This window comes from Bison bison, unplaced genomic scaffold, assembly GCF_000754665.1.
Source record: "Bison bison bison isolate TAMUID 2011002044 unplaced genomic scaffold, Bison_UMD1.0 scf7180017864245, whole genome shotgun sequence".
NCBI classification, from domain to species: Eukaryota; Metazoa; Chordata; class Mammalia; order Artiodactyla; family Bovidae; genus Bison; species Bison bison.
The window spans coordinates 2,149,590-2,171,266 of NW_011494817.1; the positions used below are offsets into that span (position 1 = coordinate 2,149,590).

Here is a 21,677-nt window from a genome sequence, read left to right on the forward strand (position 1 = left end):
CAGCTTTTAAGGTTAATTAGGTCCCATTTGTTTATTTTTGCTTTTATTTCCAATATTCTGGGAGGTGGGTCATAGAGGATCCTGCTGTGATGTATGTCGGAGAGTGTTTTGCCAATGTTCTCCTCTAGGAGTTTTATAGTTTCTGGTCTTACGTTTAGATCTTTAATCCATTTTGAGTTTATTTTTGTGTATGGTGTTAGAAAGTGGTCCAGTTTCATTCTTTTACAAGTGGTTGACCAGATTTCCCAGCACCACTTGTTAAAGAGATTGTCTTTAATCCATTGTATATTCTTGCCTCCTTTGTCGAAGATAAGGTGTCCATATGTGCGTGGATTTATCTCTGGGCTTTCTATTTTATTCCATTGATCAATATTTCTGTCCCCAAAGACTTCTTTGCCTTTTCCTCAACTAAGCTAAGAAATTGTGGAGTAGAGTATACATTTGGAATTATAGTCAACTGAGGTTGAATTTTTTAGCTGTATAGCAGGCTTTTCATTTGCAGCTACTCATTCCTAATAATTTATGCTCTTAAAGTGTCCATTTCTTTTAAAAGTATTGCTTTTCAGTAAAAATTTTCAAATACTCCTTAAATGAGTTCTATAATATCATTAGCCAGCAACATGAAGACGAGGAATTACTGGGACACTGTTATTTCAAACCCAAAGAAAGGCTCCAAGTCTTTCCAGTGGTCTCAGCAGAAAAGGAAGGAGGTGGGAGGAGAAGGGGATGACAGAGGATGAGATGGTTGGATGGCATCACTGACTCGATGGACATGAGTTTGAGCAGGCTCTGGGAGATGGTGATAGACAGGGAGGCTGGGTATGGGGTCTCAAAGTTTTGGATGTGACTAAGCAACAGAAAAACAACAACAACAACAATGCTTATTACATGCCAGACACTGTGCTAACTGGTGTGGATCAGAGAGTAACTCCACATTTAGAGACAACCAACTCAAAATAAATCATCAGCATCTCTTGGATTTCTCCTTCTCTCAGTTCTAATAGTTAACCACTAAGTAAATGATTCTTTAATTCATACTCTTTCAGAATTTGATAAAATATAGGCTCTCTCCCAAAAATACTACAAAATTCTCAAATTTTACCTATTTTTGATCTACACAAATCTAGCCCTTTTGTTAATGAGAAGGCACTGTGATGGCCATTTGGTCTGCAGTGACCAATAAGACAATGTAATTACTCTCCCTGGATTCCCCATATACTATTGGAGAATGACACAATATCAAATAATTACAATCTAGCATGACATATGTAATGATCAAAGGAGGGAAACAGTAAATCTGATTGATGTTTTTATACCCTAAAAGCCTTAAAGAAGCAAAGGATACACTGGCAAATAAAAGTTTAAGGAAATCATAAGGAAAGGGGTTTCCCTGGTGGCTCCATGGTAAAGAATCCACTTGCAATGCAGGAGTCATGGGTTCGATCCCTGCGTTGGGAAGATACCCTGGAGAAGAAAATGGCAACACACTCCAGTATTCTTGTCTGGGAAATCCCATGGACAGACACGTCTTGGTGGGCTGCAGTTCTTGGGATTGAGAAAGAGTTGGACATGACTTAGCAACTAAACAGCAACAGCAAAGGAAGAAGAACTCAAAAACAGACTCAAAATTCAAGAACACACACAAAAATGGCCATGTGGACACAGTAGGGGAAGGGGAGGGATGAACTGAGAGATTAGCACTGACATGTATTCACTACCACGTGTAAAATAATGGCTAATGGGATCCTGCTGTATTGCACAAGGGGCTCAGCTCAGTGCTCTGTGATGACCTGGGGGGTGGAAAGGAGTGGGGCAGGCGGGATGCCTAAGAGGGAGGGATGTATGTGTACATAGAGTTGGTTCAGTTTGTTCCACAGCAGAAACTAATGCAACATGGTAAAGCAATTATACTCCAATAAGAAACTTAAAAACAAAGTAGCTATAATTTTCATAAAAGTAACAGCATTCTGTATTCTATTATATGTATTATTCTAAGTAATTTTACATATATTTATTCACTAAATACTTACAAGAAACCCTTCATATAACATGCTGTTTTGTATTAAACCACTATGGCTACCATGACACAGTACCATAGACTTGGTGGCTTAAACAAGAGAAATTTATTTTCTTGCAATCCTGGAGACTAGAAATTTCAAGATCAAGGTATGGGCAAAACTGGTGACTTTTGAGACCTCACTTCATGGTTTCTTCTTGACTCCCTTTTCCTTGTGTCTTCACAGGCTCTTCCTTCTGTTGTACCTGTCTGTGTCCAAATTTCTCCTCCTTATAAGGGCACCAGACATAATGAATTAGAACCAACCCTGAGGATCTCATATTCACTTAATTAGCTCTTTAAAGACCCTATCTCTAAATATAACCACTTTCTGAAAACCCACACGTGTATTTTGGGGAGGCACAATCCAACCCATATTGTAGCTGTCATTTTACTGGGAAGGAAACTGAAGCACACAGAGGTGAAATAGTTTGCCCAAGTTTGCACAGCTTCTGAGCATCACAACCAAAATCTGAATCTGAGCAATCCAATTTCAGCATCTGTGAAGCTAACTTCTATAATTAATTCACTCTCTGTTCATATAATTTCTTTAAAACAAGAAATAAAATTCACTGACATATTTGTTTGTTAAGTTAACTCCATCCTTCTTGTGATACACCAAAATTCCCAAGGAGTAGAAATATAAAACCTCTGTTCTAAGGGAATTCAAATTGGCTCCTTATATTAAACTGCCGAAATGATGGCTTCTGATGGGTGTAAGAACAACAACAACAATTACCCACTGTTGAGTGCTTACTGTGTGTTGGCACTGTTCTGGGTGTACTGTACACCTAATCTCAGTTATATCTCACGGCATTTTGAAGTTTATTATCCACATTTTACAGATGAGTAAACTGAGGCTCACAAAGATTATCCTCTCTCCTCTCACAAAACCAAAACCAGAAATATGAATCAAGGTCTCTCAAGAAATTTTATGTTTTGGCTTCTTTTGGGGACCCCAAATCCCAGCACCCAAACTGGGACTTTTTATTGAAGCTTTGGGCTTCCCAGATGGCACTAGTGGTAAAGAACCCCCCTGCCAATGCAAAAGACATAAGAGGTGAGGGTTCAGTCCCTGGGTTGGGAAGATCCTCTGGAGGAGGACATGCAACCCACTCCAGTATTCTGGCCTGGAGAATCCCGTGGATAGGGTCTCTCGAGTCTGACATGACTGAGAGCGACTTAGCACACACTCAGGCATTGAACCTTTGCTTATAAACGGTTGAAGCTGGATTTTTGCCCTTTTGTCCACACCTCCTGCAGGGCTCCCCTGTGTTCACAGCATGCATTGCACCTCTTCCCTTAGCTCCTCTTTCTCCCACGTGCCTGCAGTGAGTGTCAGCTTCTAGATAAGGCTCAGCACTTCCAGAGTCACTTCACGGGTGCTCACTGGCCTCCGTCGGGAGGAACTCTCCATTGGTCCTCAAGGACAGGTCAACGCACAGACCCAGAATCCGTGCCAAGGCCATTCTCTTTGGCCCCCTTCTCTGTCTCCACTTTGTGACCTACTAAGCCAGTGCTGGTCTATGGGTTCTCATGGCCTTTGGGAGGAAGTAAAAAGGGTCTCAGTTCCACAGATAAAAATCACGTCTTCAGACTATCGATGTTAATATTTCACAACTCTTCTCTGCACTGTTGAGACACTTTGTAATAAAATGTTCATTTCTCAGGTAAAGTAAAATGACAAAGGATACCTAGTTCTCACTTCTGTGCACAGCTCTAAAATGCTTAGTGTGTGCTAAGTCACTTCAATCGTGTCTGACGCTGTGCAACACTATGGGCTATAGCCTCCCAGCCTCCTCTGTCCATGGGATTCTCCAGGCAAGAACACTGGCATTGTTGCCATGCTCCTCTCCAGGGCATCTTCCCAACCTAGGGACCGAACCCGCATCTCAAGTCTCCTGCATTGGCAGATGGGTTCTTTACCACTAGCACCACCTGGAGTAAAGCATTAATGCTTTGTCCATCTTTCTGCTTTAAATAGTAATCAATAACATTTCGCTTGTTAGTGGAAGAATATTTAACTTGGAATAGAACACCTGGGCTCTGGCCACTGCTCTGCAAGTTGAGTATAATTGTAAAACCAACAGAAATCTGACATGAAACACTGGATTCTCTGCCACAGTCTTGTTGGGTCAGCATTGGCAGAGTTTCAACCCTTTGAGTCAATGTTCTCTTCTGTAAAATGGGATCAATATAACAGTTACCTCCTTGATTTGTTGAAGCTTACGTCAATAAGCAACATACACCGAGAGGTTTTGTTAAGAGAAATGGCTTTATTAAGAACTCATTCTCCTGGGTGAGATTATAAACTCAGGAGGGCGGCAGCAATGATCATGTAAATATTAAACACCTACTATGTGTTAGGCACAGAGAAAAGGAAGATTAGAAGGATGAGGTTTGTAGCTCGGAGATAGCACTGATATTCTCCAGTGTACTTTTGCTTGCTCTGAAAACAATGTCTGTCTCATTCTAGGTTTGTTCCTCCCACAGGGAAAGAAAACAGGATGACTATAGACTATAGTGGATGACTATAGACTATTTTCTATTTTCAGAGATAACTTCTGAAGTGGAGTCTTTAACTCATATTCTAGCATCTATTTTTCTGTACGTTTCCAGTCCTGTCTCCAAACCCTGCCCCCGAATGCAAGGCTTAGTCAGTGACAGAAGTAATTCAGGATCCACTTGGGGAAATAAGGAAGAAAAAAACCAAGTCCCCGGCAGAGGTGACTGGAGTGTCAGAGGAAAAAGCAGCCCGAGTATATCAGCCCAAAGACCTGGGTTCTTATCTGCCTCCAGGGCCTTACTGAATTTCTCCAGTTTCCTTTCTTCTGCTTCTGTTTTGATTGTGAGTCCCCTTTAACCAGAAAATGTGGAGTCTTCTGTGATGCCTCACTCCTGAGTTGTACCACTTGGAAAGCTACACATTTTTTTTTTTTTTAACATAGATACATTTTCTTGCTGATTTCCTCCTCCCTTGTTCCCTGCACATCAGTTCTGACTATCCTCCAGTTCTTTCTTCACAGTGCAATCTGTGTACTCTTTAAAAAATTATCTGTTCATGTTATCTCTCACCACTGCAGAGACAAACAGTGACTTCCTATTGCTCTTAGAAGAAATTGCAAATACTTCTTGCATGTCCTCAACTGCCCTTCTTGATTTTGACCCTGATTCCTCTCTAGCTTCATCTCAAACTGTTCTCTCCATAGATACATTGGTCACTCTTTACATATTCTGGCTGGACAGATATTTTTATTCCCAAAGTTACAGATCAGTGGAGAAGGGTAGCGTAAGGAAGAGATGTTAATGTCATGATTTTTGAAGATTCTGTGTGCTGTGCTTTAAGACGCTTTTGAGATATTTCAATGAGGGTGCCAGATGGGCAGCTGGAAATTTGGGCTGAGATTTAAGACCAAGATTTACTCTGTAAATATAAATTGAGAAGTCATCAGCTGTAGATAATAAGTGAAGCTACGGGAGGAGTGAGACAGATAAGAGAATGTAGCCTCCCATTGAAGGTTCTTGCAAATTCTATTCTTTTTCAGAAAAACTCATATACCACTTCTCCAAATAGTCATCCTTTAACACCATCAAAGACTTTCCCAAAGGCGGCAGAATCAATCAGACCTCTTCACTAAATTGTATTGCCATGTTGCTTTTGTATCTGCCAGTCTGTAACTAAAGATACATTTCTGAAATTACTGGTTAGTATCTATCTCCACCACTAGATCTAAGTACTACAAGGACACAGAACTACATCAATACCCGACAAAGAGCCAGTTTATAGATGCGTATATGTATTCAACTATTTATGAAATGGTTGAATAAGTCAATGAAAAAGAATTCTATTGTTTTTTTACAATTGTGTTGTACCAGTGAATGTACTAAAGCAAATCAGTTCCCTAATATCCAATCACATTAGGTTTCTTTGTTGTTCTATTTTTTTTTAATTTAATTTTTTGAATTTTATTTTTTTTTTAAACTTTACATAATTGTATTAGTTTTGCCAAATATCAAAATGAATCCGCCACAGGTATACATGTGTTCCCCATCCTGAACCCTGTTGTTCTATTTTTAAAAAGGAAATTTAAGAATCATTTTCTCTTTACATACCAGAGTTTGCATATATCTCACATCCAGTTTCCCCTATTCTTAATTTACATCAGTATGGAAGTTTTGTCACAATTCAAGAAACAACTTCGCTATATTATTATTAACTACAGTCTATTAAGATTACTTAGTTGTTATCTAATATCTCTTTGTATTTCAAGATCCCATCCAGGATCTCATATTACATTTAGTGATCATGTCTCCTCCCTCCTTCTTGACTGTGGCTATTTTTCGAGCTTTGCTTGTTTTGGATGACCTTGACAGTTTTGAGGAGTACTGCTCAGGTGTTTTACAGATTGACCCTCGACTGGAATTTTGTAGACTGGAGTTACTTGGGGAGGAAGAGGACTGAGTGGAAAGCACTCTTCTCTCCCCATCATATCAAGGGTACACGCTATCAACATGGCTGACCATGGGCAGTGTTTGCTTTGGTCACTTGGCAGATACCATATTCACCAGTTTTCTCAAACCTAAGGACTTCCCTGGTGGCTCTGATGGTAAAGAATCTGCGACCTGGGTTTGATCCCTGAGTCGGGAAGATCCCCTGGAGAAGTGCATGGCAATCCACTCCAGTATTCTGGCCTGGAGAATTCCATGGACTGAGAAGCCTGGTGGGCTATAGTCCATAGGGTTGGCAAAGGGTCGGACATGACTGAGCGACTAATACTTTCACTTTCAAACTCCTAAATGGTTCCACTGCCCTTCCATATTGCGCTCTTTGGGGGAAGTTACTACAGACACCCCATACATAAGGAGTGGGAGTTACGCATTGCTCCTTTATGTACTCAAAATGTCTGCATCTGCTAAGTCACTTCAGTCGTGTCCAACTCTGTGCGACCCCATAGACGGCAGCCCACCAGGCTCTGCCGTCCCTGGGATTCTCCAGGCAAGAACACTGAAGTGGGTTGCCATTTCCTTCTCCAATGCATGAAAGTGAAAAGTGAAAGTGAAGTCGCTCAGTCGTGTCCGACCCTCAGCGACCCCGTGGACTGCAGCCTACCAGGCTCCTCCATCCATGGGATTTTCCAGGCAAGAGTACTGGAGTGGTGTGCCATTGCCTTCTCTGGAGAAGAACTGACTCACTGGAAAAGACCCTGATGCTGGGAAAGATTGAAGGCAGGAGGAGAAGGGGATGATAGAGGATGAGATGTCTGCATAATTATTTGGAATTCTTCCACATGGTAGATGTAGGTGGGTATACATATTATCAGTTTGCATTCATCTATATTTATTTTACACTTTTGCTTACAATCGTTTATTCCATGTCTCAAATTGATACTATTCCACAGAGACTATTATTTTACACTTTTGCTTATAATCAAACATTTATTCTATGACTCAAAGTGATACTATTCCTCAGAAACTATTTGTCTCACAGATCTTTTAGTTATAATCCACTCTTATCATATTAGAACTCTGTTCGTATCATGGTAGAGTACAGGAGAGGGAAAGTGTCCTATAGTATTCTGATTAAATTTCAATCTTTTAGTTGGCCAGTGTCTTCGGGCTGTGACTGTCATGAGTGTTTCTGCAGTGGTATAGCTTCTTGATTTTTCCACCTCTGATCTCCCTTTTTAGTTGTCATATTCCCAATCTGTTTCCTTGAAGCCCTGACCCATGTAGCCTTAAATGAGACAGGAAGGCTGAAAGAGGCTGGACTGAGGAGTTCCCTTCCTCCTACTGGAATAATACTCTGGTGGTTATTTCCTCTGGATTGAAGGGCTTTGGTGTGGAGAAGACCTCTGTGTGTATTTCACAATGGATACTCTTTCCCTCCCCCAACACAGCCAGGAGAGGATCTTTCTCAGATCTTTATTGTGAAAATTGGACAGAGTTCCTGGAAGTAAAAGCCCCACATGTGTGGGAATCCCCCTAAGACTATGGGTCCCAGGAGTGTCTCTCATCACTAGCCGTCCATCTCATCACTAGCTTCTCTCATCACCAGTCTCCAGGCATTTATCAAAGTGTTTGGGTTTATGGATCTAGCTTCTCCTCCTGAAAAGGGAATAGCAGTTGAGTTCCTCTGCTTGCAGTTATCTCTGCAGTTTGGGGAGAAGTAGTCTGCTCTGTGACCTCGGTTCTCTCATAAGTCCAAGAAAAGTTATTGATTTTCCACTTATCTAGCTTTGTCTTATTGTAAGGATGGAAGTGACCAGACATCCGTGCTATTTTTATACATAAAATACATTCCTCCTTGTTTTTGTCTGTGATCAGCTTAACCTTTTCCTAAAGCCTCTCTTGTGCATTTCATTGTTGCCCAGGCTTCCAGAAAACCATCTAGATGCAGGTTAAATAAATCTTTGGTAAGAAGATAATTTGCTTCCCAAAATGTCAGTGTGCTTATCCAAGTTAAACATTAGTATTCTGATGTGAGCCGTTCTAGACATGGTGTGATGAAATTAACTGAAGATGAGAACCACTGATGAAGAATTTAAACAGGATTAATACCTTCATTTTAAAAGGTGGATAAGGTAGGTGAGCACATTAATGGTTTCATCCATTATATCTCTTGGTGCTAAGAATTGATGTCCTTGTCCTATTTAGGTAAAGAATTTTTATTTCTTGGCAGAAATAAGATTATATATAAACTGAACTATAAGAGTAATTTTTCTCAATTGACAAAAGGCACAATGTCTGCCTGAAGCTCTTATATAATAGCTCATTGTATATTGGACTGTTTCTAAATCAGCCAAAGTTTAATAGGGATGGGGAGAGATTAATTATCAGAGGGCCTCCTTCTCATTAAAAAATAGATTTACCACTTGCAAACTGCTGAATATTGTTTCTGCTGCTGCTGCTGCTAAGTCGCTTCAGTTGTGTCCGACTCTGTGCAACCCCATAGACAGCAGCCCACCAGGCTCCCCCGTCCCTGGGATAATATTGTTTAAACATGTTTAAATATAACTTCAACATTTAATACTAATAAAAAGTCTTATAAAATAGTGTCTATGTTATAATTCTTTTTGTTAAAATATATATATAGTGTTATATTTGCATATTTAAAAAACTAACAGAAATATTAAGCAAGTATGTGTGTTTTTTTTTAATTTTCTCCTTTTTGCATGTTTCTATTTTCTGAATTTTGTGTAATGAACAAGTAATGCTTTCATGAAAAGAAGAAAACCATAGACATCAAAATAAGAAGAGTAGTTCATAAAATACAGGACTTGAAAAGAATTTGGGATTTATTTGTTAAGCCAGTTAAGCCAGTTCCTAATTTCTTCACTTGAGGAAATGGAGGTACACACCAAAAAAAAAAAAAAAATTCCTCTTGAATACTGTCTCCCCATTGCTGCCTAAAGAATAATAACCATTTTAAAAGAGCTAGTTCAAATATGCACAGCTTTAGCATTTCTGTGATAGCATGTCTCACATCTCTCACCAGCTGTAACTTCTAGTATAACATGAATCATGAAGAAGAGAAAGATGCTGTGGGGTGAAGACGGCGTCTCCTCACCATCTGTCCAACGCTTAGCCATATATTTCAGTTGTTGTTGCTCAGTCACTAAGCTGTGTTCAACTCTGAGACCCCGTGGACTGCAGCACACCAGGCTCCATTCCTTCATCGTCTCCCAAAGTTTGTTCATATTCACATCCATTGAGTCAGTGATGCGATCTAACTGTCTCATCCTCTGTTGCACCTTCTCCTTAGATTTCAGTCTTTACCAGCATCAGGATCTGTTCCAGTATCTTACTTATGCTATTTTAATTAACCCTTTAATCTTTTCAATTAATTAATTTTTATTGACGTAGAGTTGACTTACAATGTTTCAGGTGTACAGCAAATTGATTAGTTTATATTGTACACACACACACACACACACACATATATGCATACATTGTTGTTATTTAGTCACTGAGTCATGTCCAACTCTTCTGCAACCCCATGGACTGTAGCCCGCCAGGATCCTCTGTCCGTGGGATTTCCCAGGCAGGAATACTGGTGTGGGTTGCCATTTCCTTTTCTTAGTGATCTTTCTGACCCAGGGATTGAACCCGCATCTCCTGCATTGGCAGTCAGATTGTTTACCACTGAGCCACCAGGGATGCCCATGTGTATATATACTTTTCAGATACTTTTCCATTATGGGTTATTACAAGACATTGAATACAGTTCCCATTAGAGGTTATTTTAAGACATTGAATACAGTAGGTCCTTGTTTATCTATTTTATGTAGAGTAGTATATATGTGTTAATCCCAAATTCTTATTTTACCATTCTACTTCCTCCCCCTTTAGCAACCATAAGTTTTTCCTATGTCTGTGAGTCTATTTCTGTTTTATAAATAAGTTCATTTGTATCCTATTTTAGATTCCACATATAAGTAATATAATATGATATTTGTCTTTATCTACCTATTTAATTCACTTAGCATGGTAATTTTTAGGTCCATCCATGTTACTGAAAATGGCATTATATCATTCTTTTTTATGGGCTGAGCAATATTCCATTGTGTGTGTATATATACATATATGTATATATATATATAAATATATATCACATCTTCTTTATCCATTCATCTGACATTTAGGTTGGTTAATTAATCCTTGCAATACCTTCATGACTTAAATATCACTCTCATTATTCAGATGAATAAAAGAAAAATTAAACAGGTTAAAACATTTTAGAGTTTTAAAGTTGTCTTAACGTTAAGACAACTTTGTCAAAACCCACAGAACTTGAGTTTTACGTAGGTTCATATTTCTTCAAAACTAAATATATAGTAAATACTCAGAAAATGTATTTAATAATCGAGGTATTTATCAGCAGCCTACTTATCCTTCAATTAATTCACAATGAAAACAACTTTGACCACAACTAGCATTTGAAGTCCGGATTTTTTAAACAAATAGAATTCTTTTTCATCACCAAAAAGCAATCATCACTGCTGCCATCTGGCTTCCTTGTTCTCGTCTTTATCGTAGTTCAAAAAAAAAATTTTTTTAAACTTCTCTGTCTACTTGAAACGTCACTTTTTTTTTAGACACCAGCTTCTTGCACAAAACTTCTGCCTCTGAGCTTTAATTCTAGAGCTAAATAACAATAGCTTATCTATTTAGCACTTTCCTAAAAACTACCAGGTTGGATAATTTGTTTGGAGACAGATGGGATAGATATTATTACTTTCATTTTAAGGATGTGAAGGCTAAACCTTCAAGAGTTTCTGTGATTTGCTTATGAGCTTATGCAATGTATACAGCTCTTAAATCACAAATCTAGGACCCAAGGGGAGTTTTCTGACCCCAGATCTAGTGTTCTTCCCTCTATGCTATGTGGTCTGATCATACAAAGGCATTCTCTTTGTCACCCCTGTAATTATCCACTACATGTTCTGTTATACTTAGTTTCACTTCCATCCCTACTGGACAGTTTTGATCTCTTAGTTTTTTAGCTTTTGTTCCTGTCAGGGTTTTTAATTGCTTGCAACAGAAACTCACTCTGGCTGAATTAAAAAGGGAACAAATTTGCTGAAAGAATAATGGATAATTCAGGAGATCGTGGAGATGCAGGTTGAGAAACAGGTAAGAACGAGAAAGGAGGGCAGCAGCCAAATCATCTGCCAAAGCTGTGCTCTCGAACACAGGCTGCCTCTGGGCAGCGCTTACCTTTACTGATACCTCTGATCTCATGCTTATAAACAGGATGATGTTAGCACCACTGCCCTTGCCCACTGCTAGAATGCTTTTCCGTTGTCCTTACTTTTTCGTATCAGTATCTCCTGTTTCAGTCTTGAATGGGTATGTCTGATTGGCTGAGTATTGATCATGTGGTCATACTTTAGCTTTCTGGGAAGCTGGGAAATGGTAAGTGCTAAGTATGTTTACCTTCTGTCATGGAAGGTGAGCTCTTTTTCTCAACAAGACTTATGAAGTATGTGTGCATGCATGCTAAGTCACTTCAGTCATGTCCAACTCTTTGTGACCCCATGGACTGTGGCCCACCAGGCTCCTCTGTCCATGAGATGCAAGAATACTGGAGTGGTTGCCATGCCCTTCTCCAGGGAACCTTCCCAACCCAGGGACTGATGCATTGCAGGCAGATTCTTTACCACCAAACCAACAGGGACAGCCCTCATTAAACATATACTTCTCTAAATATAACAAGGAGGTTGAAATAAAGTCCCCTACCATGATCAAAAAATAGCCAACTTCTAATACTGATTCCAATTTAGTTTTGCATGTTCTTTCTTTGGGTGAACTTTCTTTGAGATAAGAGACATATATTATTTATGACTATGTCTCGGTTGTCACTCAGCCAATAATTACACTTGCTCTGTGGCATTCTGAAGGGTTTTAACTTGTCATTTAACTTTCACTTATCATCTAAGAAATTCCTTTTCCAAAATTATCCTCTAATATTTCTCTCAAATGAGTGGATTTCATCAGGGCCTGACAGCATGAACTGTGGCTTTACAAAATCTTTTCAAAGCATGAAAACTATGTTTGGTATATTTCCATGGCTTTAGATTTTAAGATATGCCTTGTTATTTTACTTTAAGAACTCCAGATATTTCTTCAACAACAATATGTTTCTGATTCTGAATAATCCTTTCCTCTGCAGTATTTTTGAACAGTGGCTTCGAAAGTATCATCCTCTTCAAGATGTTTATCCAGAAGCTAATGCACCCATTGGGCACAACCGGGAATCCTACATGGTTCCTTTCATCCCTCTCTACAGAAATGGTGACTTCTTTATTTCATCCAAAGATCTAGGCTACGACTATAGCTACCTACAAGATTCAGGTAAAGCTCAGTTTCTTTCATATGAATTGCTCAGTCTGATGTGACCAGTCTTTTTTGAGAGTGTGCAAAACCTTATGATTTTAAAGTGTTATCCCCCAATGTTTTAACTTGGAAAGTGCATTATAATCCTTAGTTCATCATTGATTTATTATTACATGGCCCAAGCTGAAATAATCTTTAAGCTCTTATCCATTGTGCTTAATATAAGGCATTCTGTGTGTGGCAACCTGGGAAGAGCACAAGAATTAAAATCAGAGAGTGTGAGACCTGATGCTAACAGACTTTGGTGTGACCTTGGGAATTCTGACTTCCATTCCCTGAATTTCAGCTTCTTAACCTAAGATATTGGGAATATAATACCTCAAAGAGATATTATGATAATTAAGGGCATTAAGAACCTAGTGCAGTCTGCACAAGAAAAATATCTACCAGTTTTAGAATCATCTTTGGGAGCTTTCTGCTAGGGTTATCAAGAAAACCTGTGAACATTTTGATATTAAATCCTATTAATAATAATAATGCTAATAGATATAATAATAATTGCTATGACTATGATTAAGGTAGTGTTATAAAAGCCTAGGATTGTAACTATACCTAGGCTTTGAATAATCTTCCTTAGTTTAAGTATGTGTGTATTTTCTTGATAAATGAGGAACAGATAGCAAAGTTCCCACACAATCTGAGAGTCTACTCCATACTATACATGCATTATTAGTCAGAATATATTAGGTAAGTATTATTATCCCTAGAATAAAGTGAGGACATTGATGCTAAAACAATCTCAGTGACTTTCCCAGTATCAAATACAAGCATACGTAAGAGCCAGATTTCAATTCTACAGGGTCCTCTCCACTTAACAGAAGATGGTCAAAAGCAATAAAACAACACAGAGCTTGTGGATAAGAGGTATTCAACAAGCACTGATGTTTCATTATATTCATGGATAATTCATGAAAAGGTGAATAAATTAGTAAAATTAAATGAACAGATAAATGACATTTATCAACTTCCTACCTCTTGTTACACCTTAGTGACACATACATTAATGACATACCTCTAGCATCAAAGAGCTCTAAATTCGGTGTACAAATCAGACCATTGGCAAAGAAACTATGAAACATCAGGCTGTGTTAAGTGCAGTAAAGGAGTCATAAACAGAATACTACGGGAGCACAGAGGAGAAAGCAATGACTTCAGAATAGTTCAAACTAGAGAAACAAGATGAGGCCGTGAAAGGTGAGCGGGCAGGTACCAGATGGAAAAGAGTAGGGAGTATTCTAAACTAAAAGAATAACAAAATAGAGGTATAAAGTGTACTATATATTTCTGGAATGCTAAATTGTCCAATTTGAGAAGCATGAGCAACGGGAAATTACACAGATGTGATAAACTGAATCACTTCATAATAGCCAACACATTATGAATCTTTTTAGGTGTCATGAACTCTTCTAGATGTGCTGTATGCATTATTTGCTTTAACCTTCATAACTACCCTTATGAAGATACTATTATTTATTTTTCCAGATCATAGATGAGAAAATAGAGGCATAAAGCATATGAATAACTTGTCCCAGGCCATCTAGCTAGTATGTGGCATAGCAGAACCACACTTTAAGGTCAACAGGAGAATCTGTATTTTATCAATATTCTCTTGCCCTTTGGGGAGCCATTGGTTGGACAGATATGGGTTTGATTGACCTGTTCTGTTTTATCTGAAGATCATAGCCAATGGGAAGAGGACTAAAATGGCTGGTGGAGGAGATCTGCTGCCGCTGCTGCTGCTAAGTCGCTTCAGTCGTGTCCGACTCTGTGGGACCCCATAGACGGCAGCCCACCAGGCTCCCTCGTCCCTGGGATTCTCCAGGCAAAAACACTGGAGTGGGTTGCCATTTCCTTTTCCAATGCATGAAAGTGAAAAGTGAAAGTGAAGTGGCTCAGTCGTGTCTGACTCTTCATGACCCCATGGACTGCAGCCTGCCAGTCTCCTCCGTCCATGGGATTTTCCAGGCAAGAGTACTAGAGTAGGGTGCCATTGCCTTCTCCAGGTGGAGGAGATCAGTTCTTTGAAAACCTTAAGATCACTGTGAACAGGGTTAAGATGTGATAAGGGTGGAGTGTGGAGAAGTGATAAGGGGGGTGAATTCCTGTGAGTCAAAAAGAAGGGTCATCTCCAGTGACATGCTTCCCCTTCCTTCTAGAAACACCCATAGTGTGTAAAGAAAGGAACATGTTGATAACAGTCTTTCAAAGATTCACCATCAGGATTTTATGATTTCCATTCCCAGAACATAATAGACTCTTTCATGGGCTCATGCTTTTGATCACACTATTCTCTCTAGCTAAATTCTGATCCTCTTCATCTATTTGTCAAACTCTCAGATACAAAATAATTATATATATATATATATATATACACACACACACATATACACATAGTCATGTTTAATCACTCCTTTGTTAGAATTGCATGCTAGTTTTTCTACATATGATTTGTCCCCCTCTCTACCTTGGCTGTTGTAGGAGGAAATGGCAACCCACTCCAGTATTCTTGCCTGGAAAATCCCATGGACAGAAGAGCCTGTTGGGCCACAGTCCATAGGATCACAAAGAGTCAGACAGAATTGAGCAACTTCACTTTCTTTCTTTCTACTTTGGCTGTAAGCCCTACAAAATCAGAATTGATATCTTGCAAGCTTCTCTAGTCTAAATACCAAAGAATATCTGGTATGGGGTAAAATCAATGAATTAAATTGAACACAAGTGATATTTATCATGAAGAATAAATGCATGTAAGTATGACTTACATGTAATTACACACAAATAAAGTATACTTAACCCAATCCAGTATTCTTGCCTGGGAAATCCCACGGACACAAGAGCCTGGTGGGCTACAGTTCATGGGGTCACAGAGATGGACACAACTGAGGGCCTAACACTTTCTTGTGTATAGTACAATACATATAAATAAAGCTTGCTAAAAAAAAAAACACACCGCTTAATACTCAGGTCATTTTTAGATATTTTTAATGTACCGGGAGAAATATCAATAACCTCAGATATGCAGATGACACCACCCTTAAGGCAGAAAGTGAAGAGGAACTAAAAAGACTCTTGATGAAAGTGAAAGTGGACAGTGAAAAAGTTGGTTTAAAGCTCAACATTCAGAAAACGAAGATCATGGCATCCGGTCCCATCACTTCATGGGAAATAGATGGGGAAACAGTGGAAACAGTGTCAGACTTTATTTTTGGGGGCTCCAAAGTCACTGCAGATGGTGACTGCAGGCATGAAATTAAGAGATGCTTGCTCCTTGGAAGGAAAGTTATGAACAACCTAGATGGCATATTGAAAAGCAGAGACACTACTTTGCCAACAAAGGTCCGTCTAGTCAAGGCTATGGCTTTTCCAGTGGTCATGTATGGATGTGAGAGTTGGACTGTGAAGAAGGCTGAGCACTGAAGAATTGATGCTTTTGAACTGTGTTGTTAGAGAAGACTCTTGAGAGTCCCTTGGACTGCAAGGAGATCCAACCAGTCCATTCTCAAGGAGATCAGCCCTGGGATTTCTTTGGAAGGAATAATGCTAAAGCTGAAACTCCCATACTTTGGCCACCTCATGCGAAGAGTTGACTCATTGGAAAAGACTCTGATGCTGGGAGGGATTGGGGACAGGAGGAGAAGGGGATGACAGAGGATGAGATGGCTGGATGGCATCGCTGACTCGATGGACGTGAGTCTGAGTGAACTCCGGGAGTTGGTGATGGACAGGGAGGCCTGGTGTGCTGCGATTCATGGGGTCGCAAAGAGTCAGACACGACTGAGCAACTGAACTGAACTAAACTGAATGTATTTCAAGCCTTCTATTGCACTAGGTATTTTTTAGGTGATTTTATTGGTTTATTTATTCCTTTTACATACATATGTTTAGTAACTGTCTTGTACAAGGCATTCTTTTAGACACTACAAATACAGTGGCAAGCAATGTAGTCTCCTCCTAATGAAAGAGAAAGACCTTAAACCACCACGTTCCTAATGACTCATTTATTTAGAGATGTGCCTATCTCTAGGAGTCAATGAAGTGACATTTCAGAGAATATCCATGACAGGAGGAATTCATTAGTTGAAAAGGGAGTCTTGATCATGAATTTGGGCCAGACTGCTAGGATAACAGATTCATTAATGAATTTTAAACAAATCAGGGTCGAATTTGAGTTTTCATAAGATTATGTTTGCTGCAGCGTGTAGGAAGTTTTATGGCAGTCGCAAAGCACATTCAGGGAGGCTGATGAAAATGCTATTACAAGTATCCAGGGGAGAGCTGAAGGAAATTTGAATTGCAGCAGCAGTGATAGGAGGCGAGGTAGAAAGGACAAAAGAATTTGAAGTTATTTTGAAAGCAAAATTTATGGAACTTGGAAAATGATTTATGTAATAGATGAGAAAGAAGGAAATATTAGAGATGACTTTAAGCTTTCTGGCCTATGATAAATGGTGATTGAATTCGTTAAGGCAGTAACAATAGGAACAGGGCCAGACATGGAGAGAATCTCACGGTGGTATCCGTTACACAGTGAAATGGGGTGAATGGCACATCAGAGTCAAGATGTCTCTGAGGTAGCTAGATGGCCTCGAACCTCAGAAGAGATTGGGGCCTGTAGATGCTGATGTGCGAGACATGAGCATATAAACTGCCAGTCTTTACAGTCCTTTATGATCACAATGCGGTAGTGACTTTCATGCTCCACCTCATTGTATGCATGCATGTGTTCATGCTCAGTTATGTTCAACTCTTTGCAACCCCGTAGACTGCAGCCTACCAAGCTCCACCTCATTGTTCCTTCCCTAATGTCCAAATGGGTACTTTTTACCGAAAAGGCAACAAGAAGTATTAGAGAAGAAAAGGGAAAGGAGTATCACATTAAGGGATTAATGGTATTTATTATTTATTTATAGTTAGATTTTTTAAAATAAAATTGATTTTACATGTTTTATGTATTTACAGTATTTTCATACAGCTGTGAATTTGCACAAGTTTTAGAAAAGTTTTGCTTTAAAATAAATAACAATTGTTGCCTATTTTCCATTTTATGAATTATTCTAGTGCTCCTATAGTACTTTCAAGGAGTTTAAGTTTTATCTCTATTAATTGCTAAACTTTAACCACCTTACTAAAAATGTCTTTAAATTTTTCAATATAATTTAGTTCAGGCAGTTAATTATTCATCATTTAGGCAGACATGTTTATAATTAAGGCTGCTGATAATTTCTTGCTTTAGTCAAACATTTTCTCTTATAATTGAATATAGCGATGTTTTAAAAAATTGAGTAGCAGGTCATTTTTTCACATTCATAACTGGTTAAAAGATGAAACCGAAATGGGTTGAATCCTGTTGGCAAATGTACTCCTGCTTTCTATATGGTGCTACTTTGCTAAGAGCTTCCTTCTTCTAATATATTCCAAAAGACTTGACATTTGATTTTAAAAATGAGAGGAGGATGCACGTGTCACTTTCAATTCTGGTTTCCTTGGTGTGTATGCCCAGCAGTGGGATTGCTGGGTCATATGGCAGTTCTAGTTCCAGTTTTTTTAAGGAATCTCCACACTGTTCTCCATAGTGGCCACACTACTGTGCAGTGCCACTTTCAGGGGAAGAGGGTTCCCTTTTCCCCACACCATCTCCAGCATTTATTTTTTTGCAGACTTTTTGATAGCAGCCATTCTGACTGGCATAAGATGGTATCTCATTGTGGTTTTGATTTGCATTTCTCTGATAATGGGAAATGCTGAGCATCTTTTTGTGTGTTTGTTAGCCATCTGTATGTCTTCTTTGGAGAAATGTCTGTTTAGTTCTTTGGCCCATTTTTTGATTGAGTAGTTTATTTTTATGGTATTGAGCTGCATGAGCTGCTTGTATATTTTAGAGATTAACTCTTTGTCAGTTGCCTTGTTTGCTATTATTTTCTCCCATCCTGAAGGCTGTTTTTTCACCTTGCTTATAGTATCCTTCGTTGTGCAAAAGCTTTTAAGTTTAATTAGGTCTCATTTGTTTATTTCAGCTTTTATTTCCGTTACTCTGAGAGGTGGGTCATAGAGGATCTTGCTGTGATTCATGTCAGAGAGTGTTTTACTTATGTTTTATAGGAGTTTTATAGTTTCTGGTCTAGGAGTTTTATAGTTTCTGGTCTTACATTTAGATCTTTAATCCATTTTGAGTTTATTTTTGTGAATGGTGTTAGAAAGTGTTCTAGTTCCATTATTTTACAGGTGGTTGTCCAGTTTTCCCAGCACTACTTGTTAAAGAGATTGCCTTTTCTCCATTGTATATTTTTGCTTCTTTTGTCAAAGATAAGGTGTCCATAGGTGCATGGATTTATCTCTGGGATTTCTACTTTGTTCCATTGATCTATATTTATGTCTTTGTGCCAGTACCATACTGTCCTGATGACTGTCAGTCAATCAGTTCAATTGCTCAGTCATGTTTGACTCTGCAACCCCATGAACCGCAGCATGCCAGGCCTCCCTGTCCATCACCAGCTCCCGGAGTTCCTCCAAACTCATGTGCATCGAGTCAGTGATGCCATCCAGCCATCTCATCCTCTGTCATCCCCTTCTCCTCCTGCCCTCAATCCCTCCCAGCATCAGGGTCTTTTGCAATGAGTCAACTCTTCACATGAGGTGGCCAAAGTATTGGAGTTTCAGCCTCAGCATCAGTCCTTCCAATTAACACCCAGGACTGATCTCCTTTAGGATGGACTGGTTGGATCTCCTTGGAGTTCAAGGGACTCTCAAGAGTCTTCTCCAACACCACAGTTCAAAAGCATCAATTCTTCGGCACTCAGCTTTCTTCACAGTCCAACTCTCACATCCATACTTGATGACTGTAGCTTTGTGGTATAGTCTGAAGTCAGGCAGGTTGATTCCTCCAGTTCCATTTTTCTTTCTCAAGATGCTTTGGCTATTTGAGATTTTTTGTATTTCCATACAAATTGTGAAGTTATTTTTTCTAGTTCTGTGAAAAATACCATTGGTAGCTTGATAGGGATTTCATTGAATCTTTAGATTTCTTTGAGTAGTATACTCATTTTCACTATATTGATTCTTCCAATCCATGAACATGGTATATTTCTCCATCTATTTGTGTCATCTTTGATTTCTTTCATCAGTGTTTTATAGTTTTCTATATATAGGTCTTTTGTTTTTTAGGTAGATTTATTCCTAAGGATAAATGGCTAAGCTGGTAAAGCGTCTGCCTACAATGCGGGAGACCAGGGTTCAATCCCTGGGTCGGGAAGATATCCTGGAGAAGGAAATGGCAACCCACTCCAGTACTCTTGCCTGGAAAATCCCATGGATGGAGAAGTCTGGTAGGCTACAGTCCATGGGGGTAGCAAAGAGTCGGACACAACTGAGCAACTTCACTTTCACTTTTTATTCCTAAAGATTTTATTCTTTTCATCACAGTGGTGAATGGGATTGTTTTTTTGCACTGTTTACAATAGCTAGGACATGGACAAACCTAGATGTCCATTGGCAGGTGAATGGGTAAGAAAGCTGTAGTATATATACACAATGGAATATTGCTCAGCTATTTAAAAGAACACATTTGAATCAGTTCTAATAAGCTGGATGAAACTTGAGCCTATTATACAGAGTTAAGTAAGTCAGAAAGAAAAACACTAATACGATATATTAATGCATATATATGGAATTTAGAAAGATGGTACTGACAACCCTATACGTGAGACAGCAATAGAGACACAGATATAAAGAAAAGACTTTTGGACTCTGTGGGAGAAGGCCAAAGTAGGATGATTTGAGAGAATAGCATTGAAACATGTATATTACCATATGTGAGACAGATCATCAGTCCAAGTTCGATGCATGAAACAGGGCACTCAAAACCGGTGCAATGGGACAACCCTGAGGGATGGGATGGGGAAGGAGATGGGAGGGGGGTTCAGGATGGGGAACACATGTACACCCATGGCTGATTCATGTCAATCTATGGCAAAAACCACTACAACATTGTAAAGTAATTAGCCTCCAATTAAAATGAATAAATTAATTTTTAAAAATGAGAGGAAGAGGCATGCACAATAATTGGAATATTTCATTCTGCACACGGGATTTGATGAGGTCTCTGTTGTTTGTGGATTTGTTCACTTATGCTTGCCTATGTGTATGCAAAGGTGTATCCTGTTCCTTCTGCCAGGAATGGCTTGCCATCAGCATCCTACATTCAAGTTCTAATTCATTCTACTCAGAGGGATAGTCTCCTGGGATGCCTTCTCTGATTCCCCAGACAGATAGAGGAGGTCTTTTCCCTGTGATCCCATTATATCTTTTACATGCTTTCATTAGAACAGCATTGTTCTTAAAACAATTTGTTTACTTGTCAGGCTCCTCTTCCAGTTATTGTCTCCTTCAGGCCAGGGGCTCTGATCCTTTCACATGTGTGAACAACCACGTGGCATATATTGTGTCTCAGTAAATGTTGCTGTATGAATGAATAAATAAATAGAAGAATGAAAGATAAATAAAGATACACTACTTATGTGCGTGGATTTATCTCTGGGCTTTCTATTTTGTTCCATTGATCAATATTTTTGTCTTTGTGCCAGTACCATACTGTCTTGATAACTGTGGCTTTGTAATAGAGCCTGAAGTCAGGTAGGTTGATTCCTCCAGTTCCATTCTTCTTTCTCAAGATAGCTTTGGCTATTCGAGGTTTTTTGTATTTCCATACAAATTGTGAAATTGTTTGTTC

General features: G+C 39.0%; 1 protein-coding gene across 1 annotated transcript in view; it reads left to right on the plus strand.

Moving 5' to 3' along the window:
• Positions 1–21,677, plus strand: part of TYR (tyrosinase) — a 111,131-nt gene that overhangs the window by 81,461 nt on the left and 7,993 nt on the right. Inside the window, exon 4 of the mRNA XM_010847208.1 lies at positions 12,729–12,910. Coding sequence (XP_010845510.1) covers positions 12,729–12,910 — 182 coding nt within the window. The remainder of the gene's footprint in view (positions 1–12,728; positions 12,911–21,677) is intronic.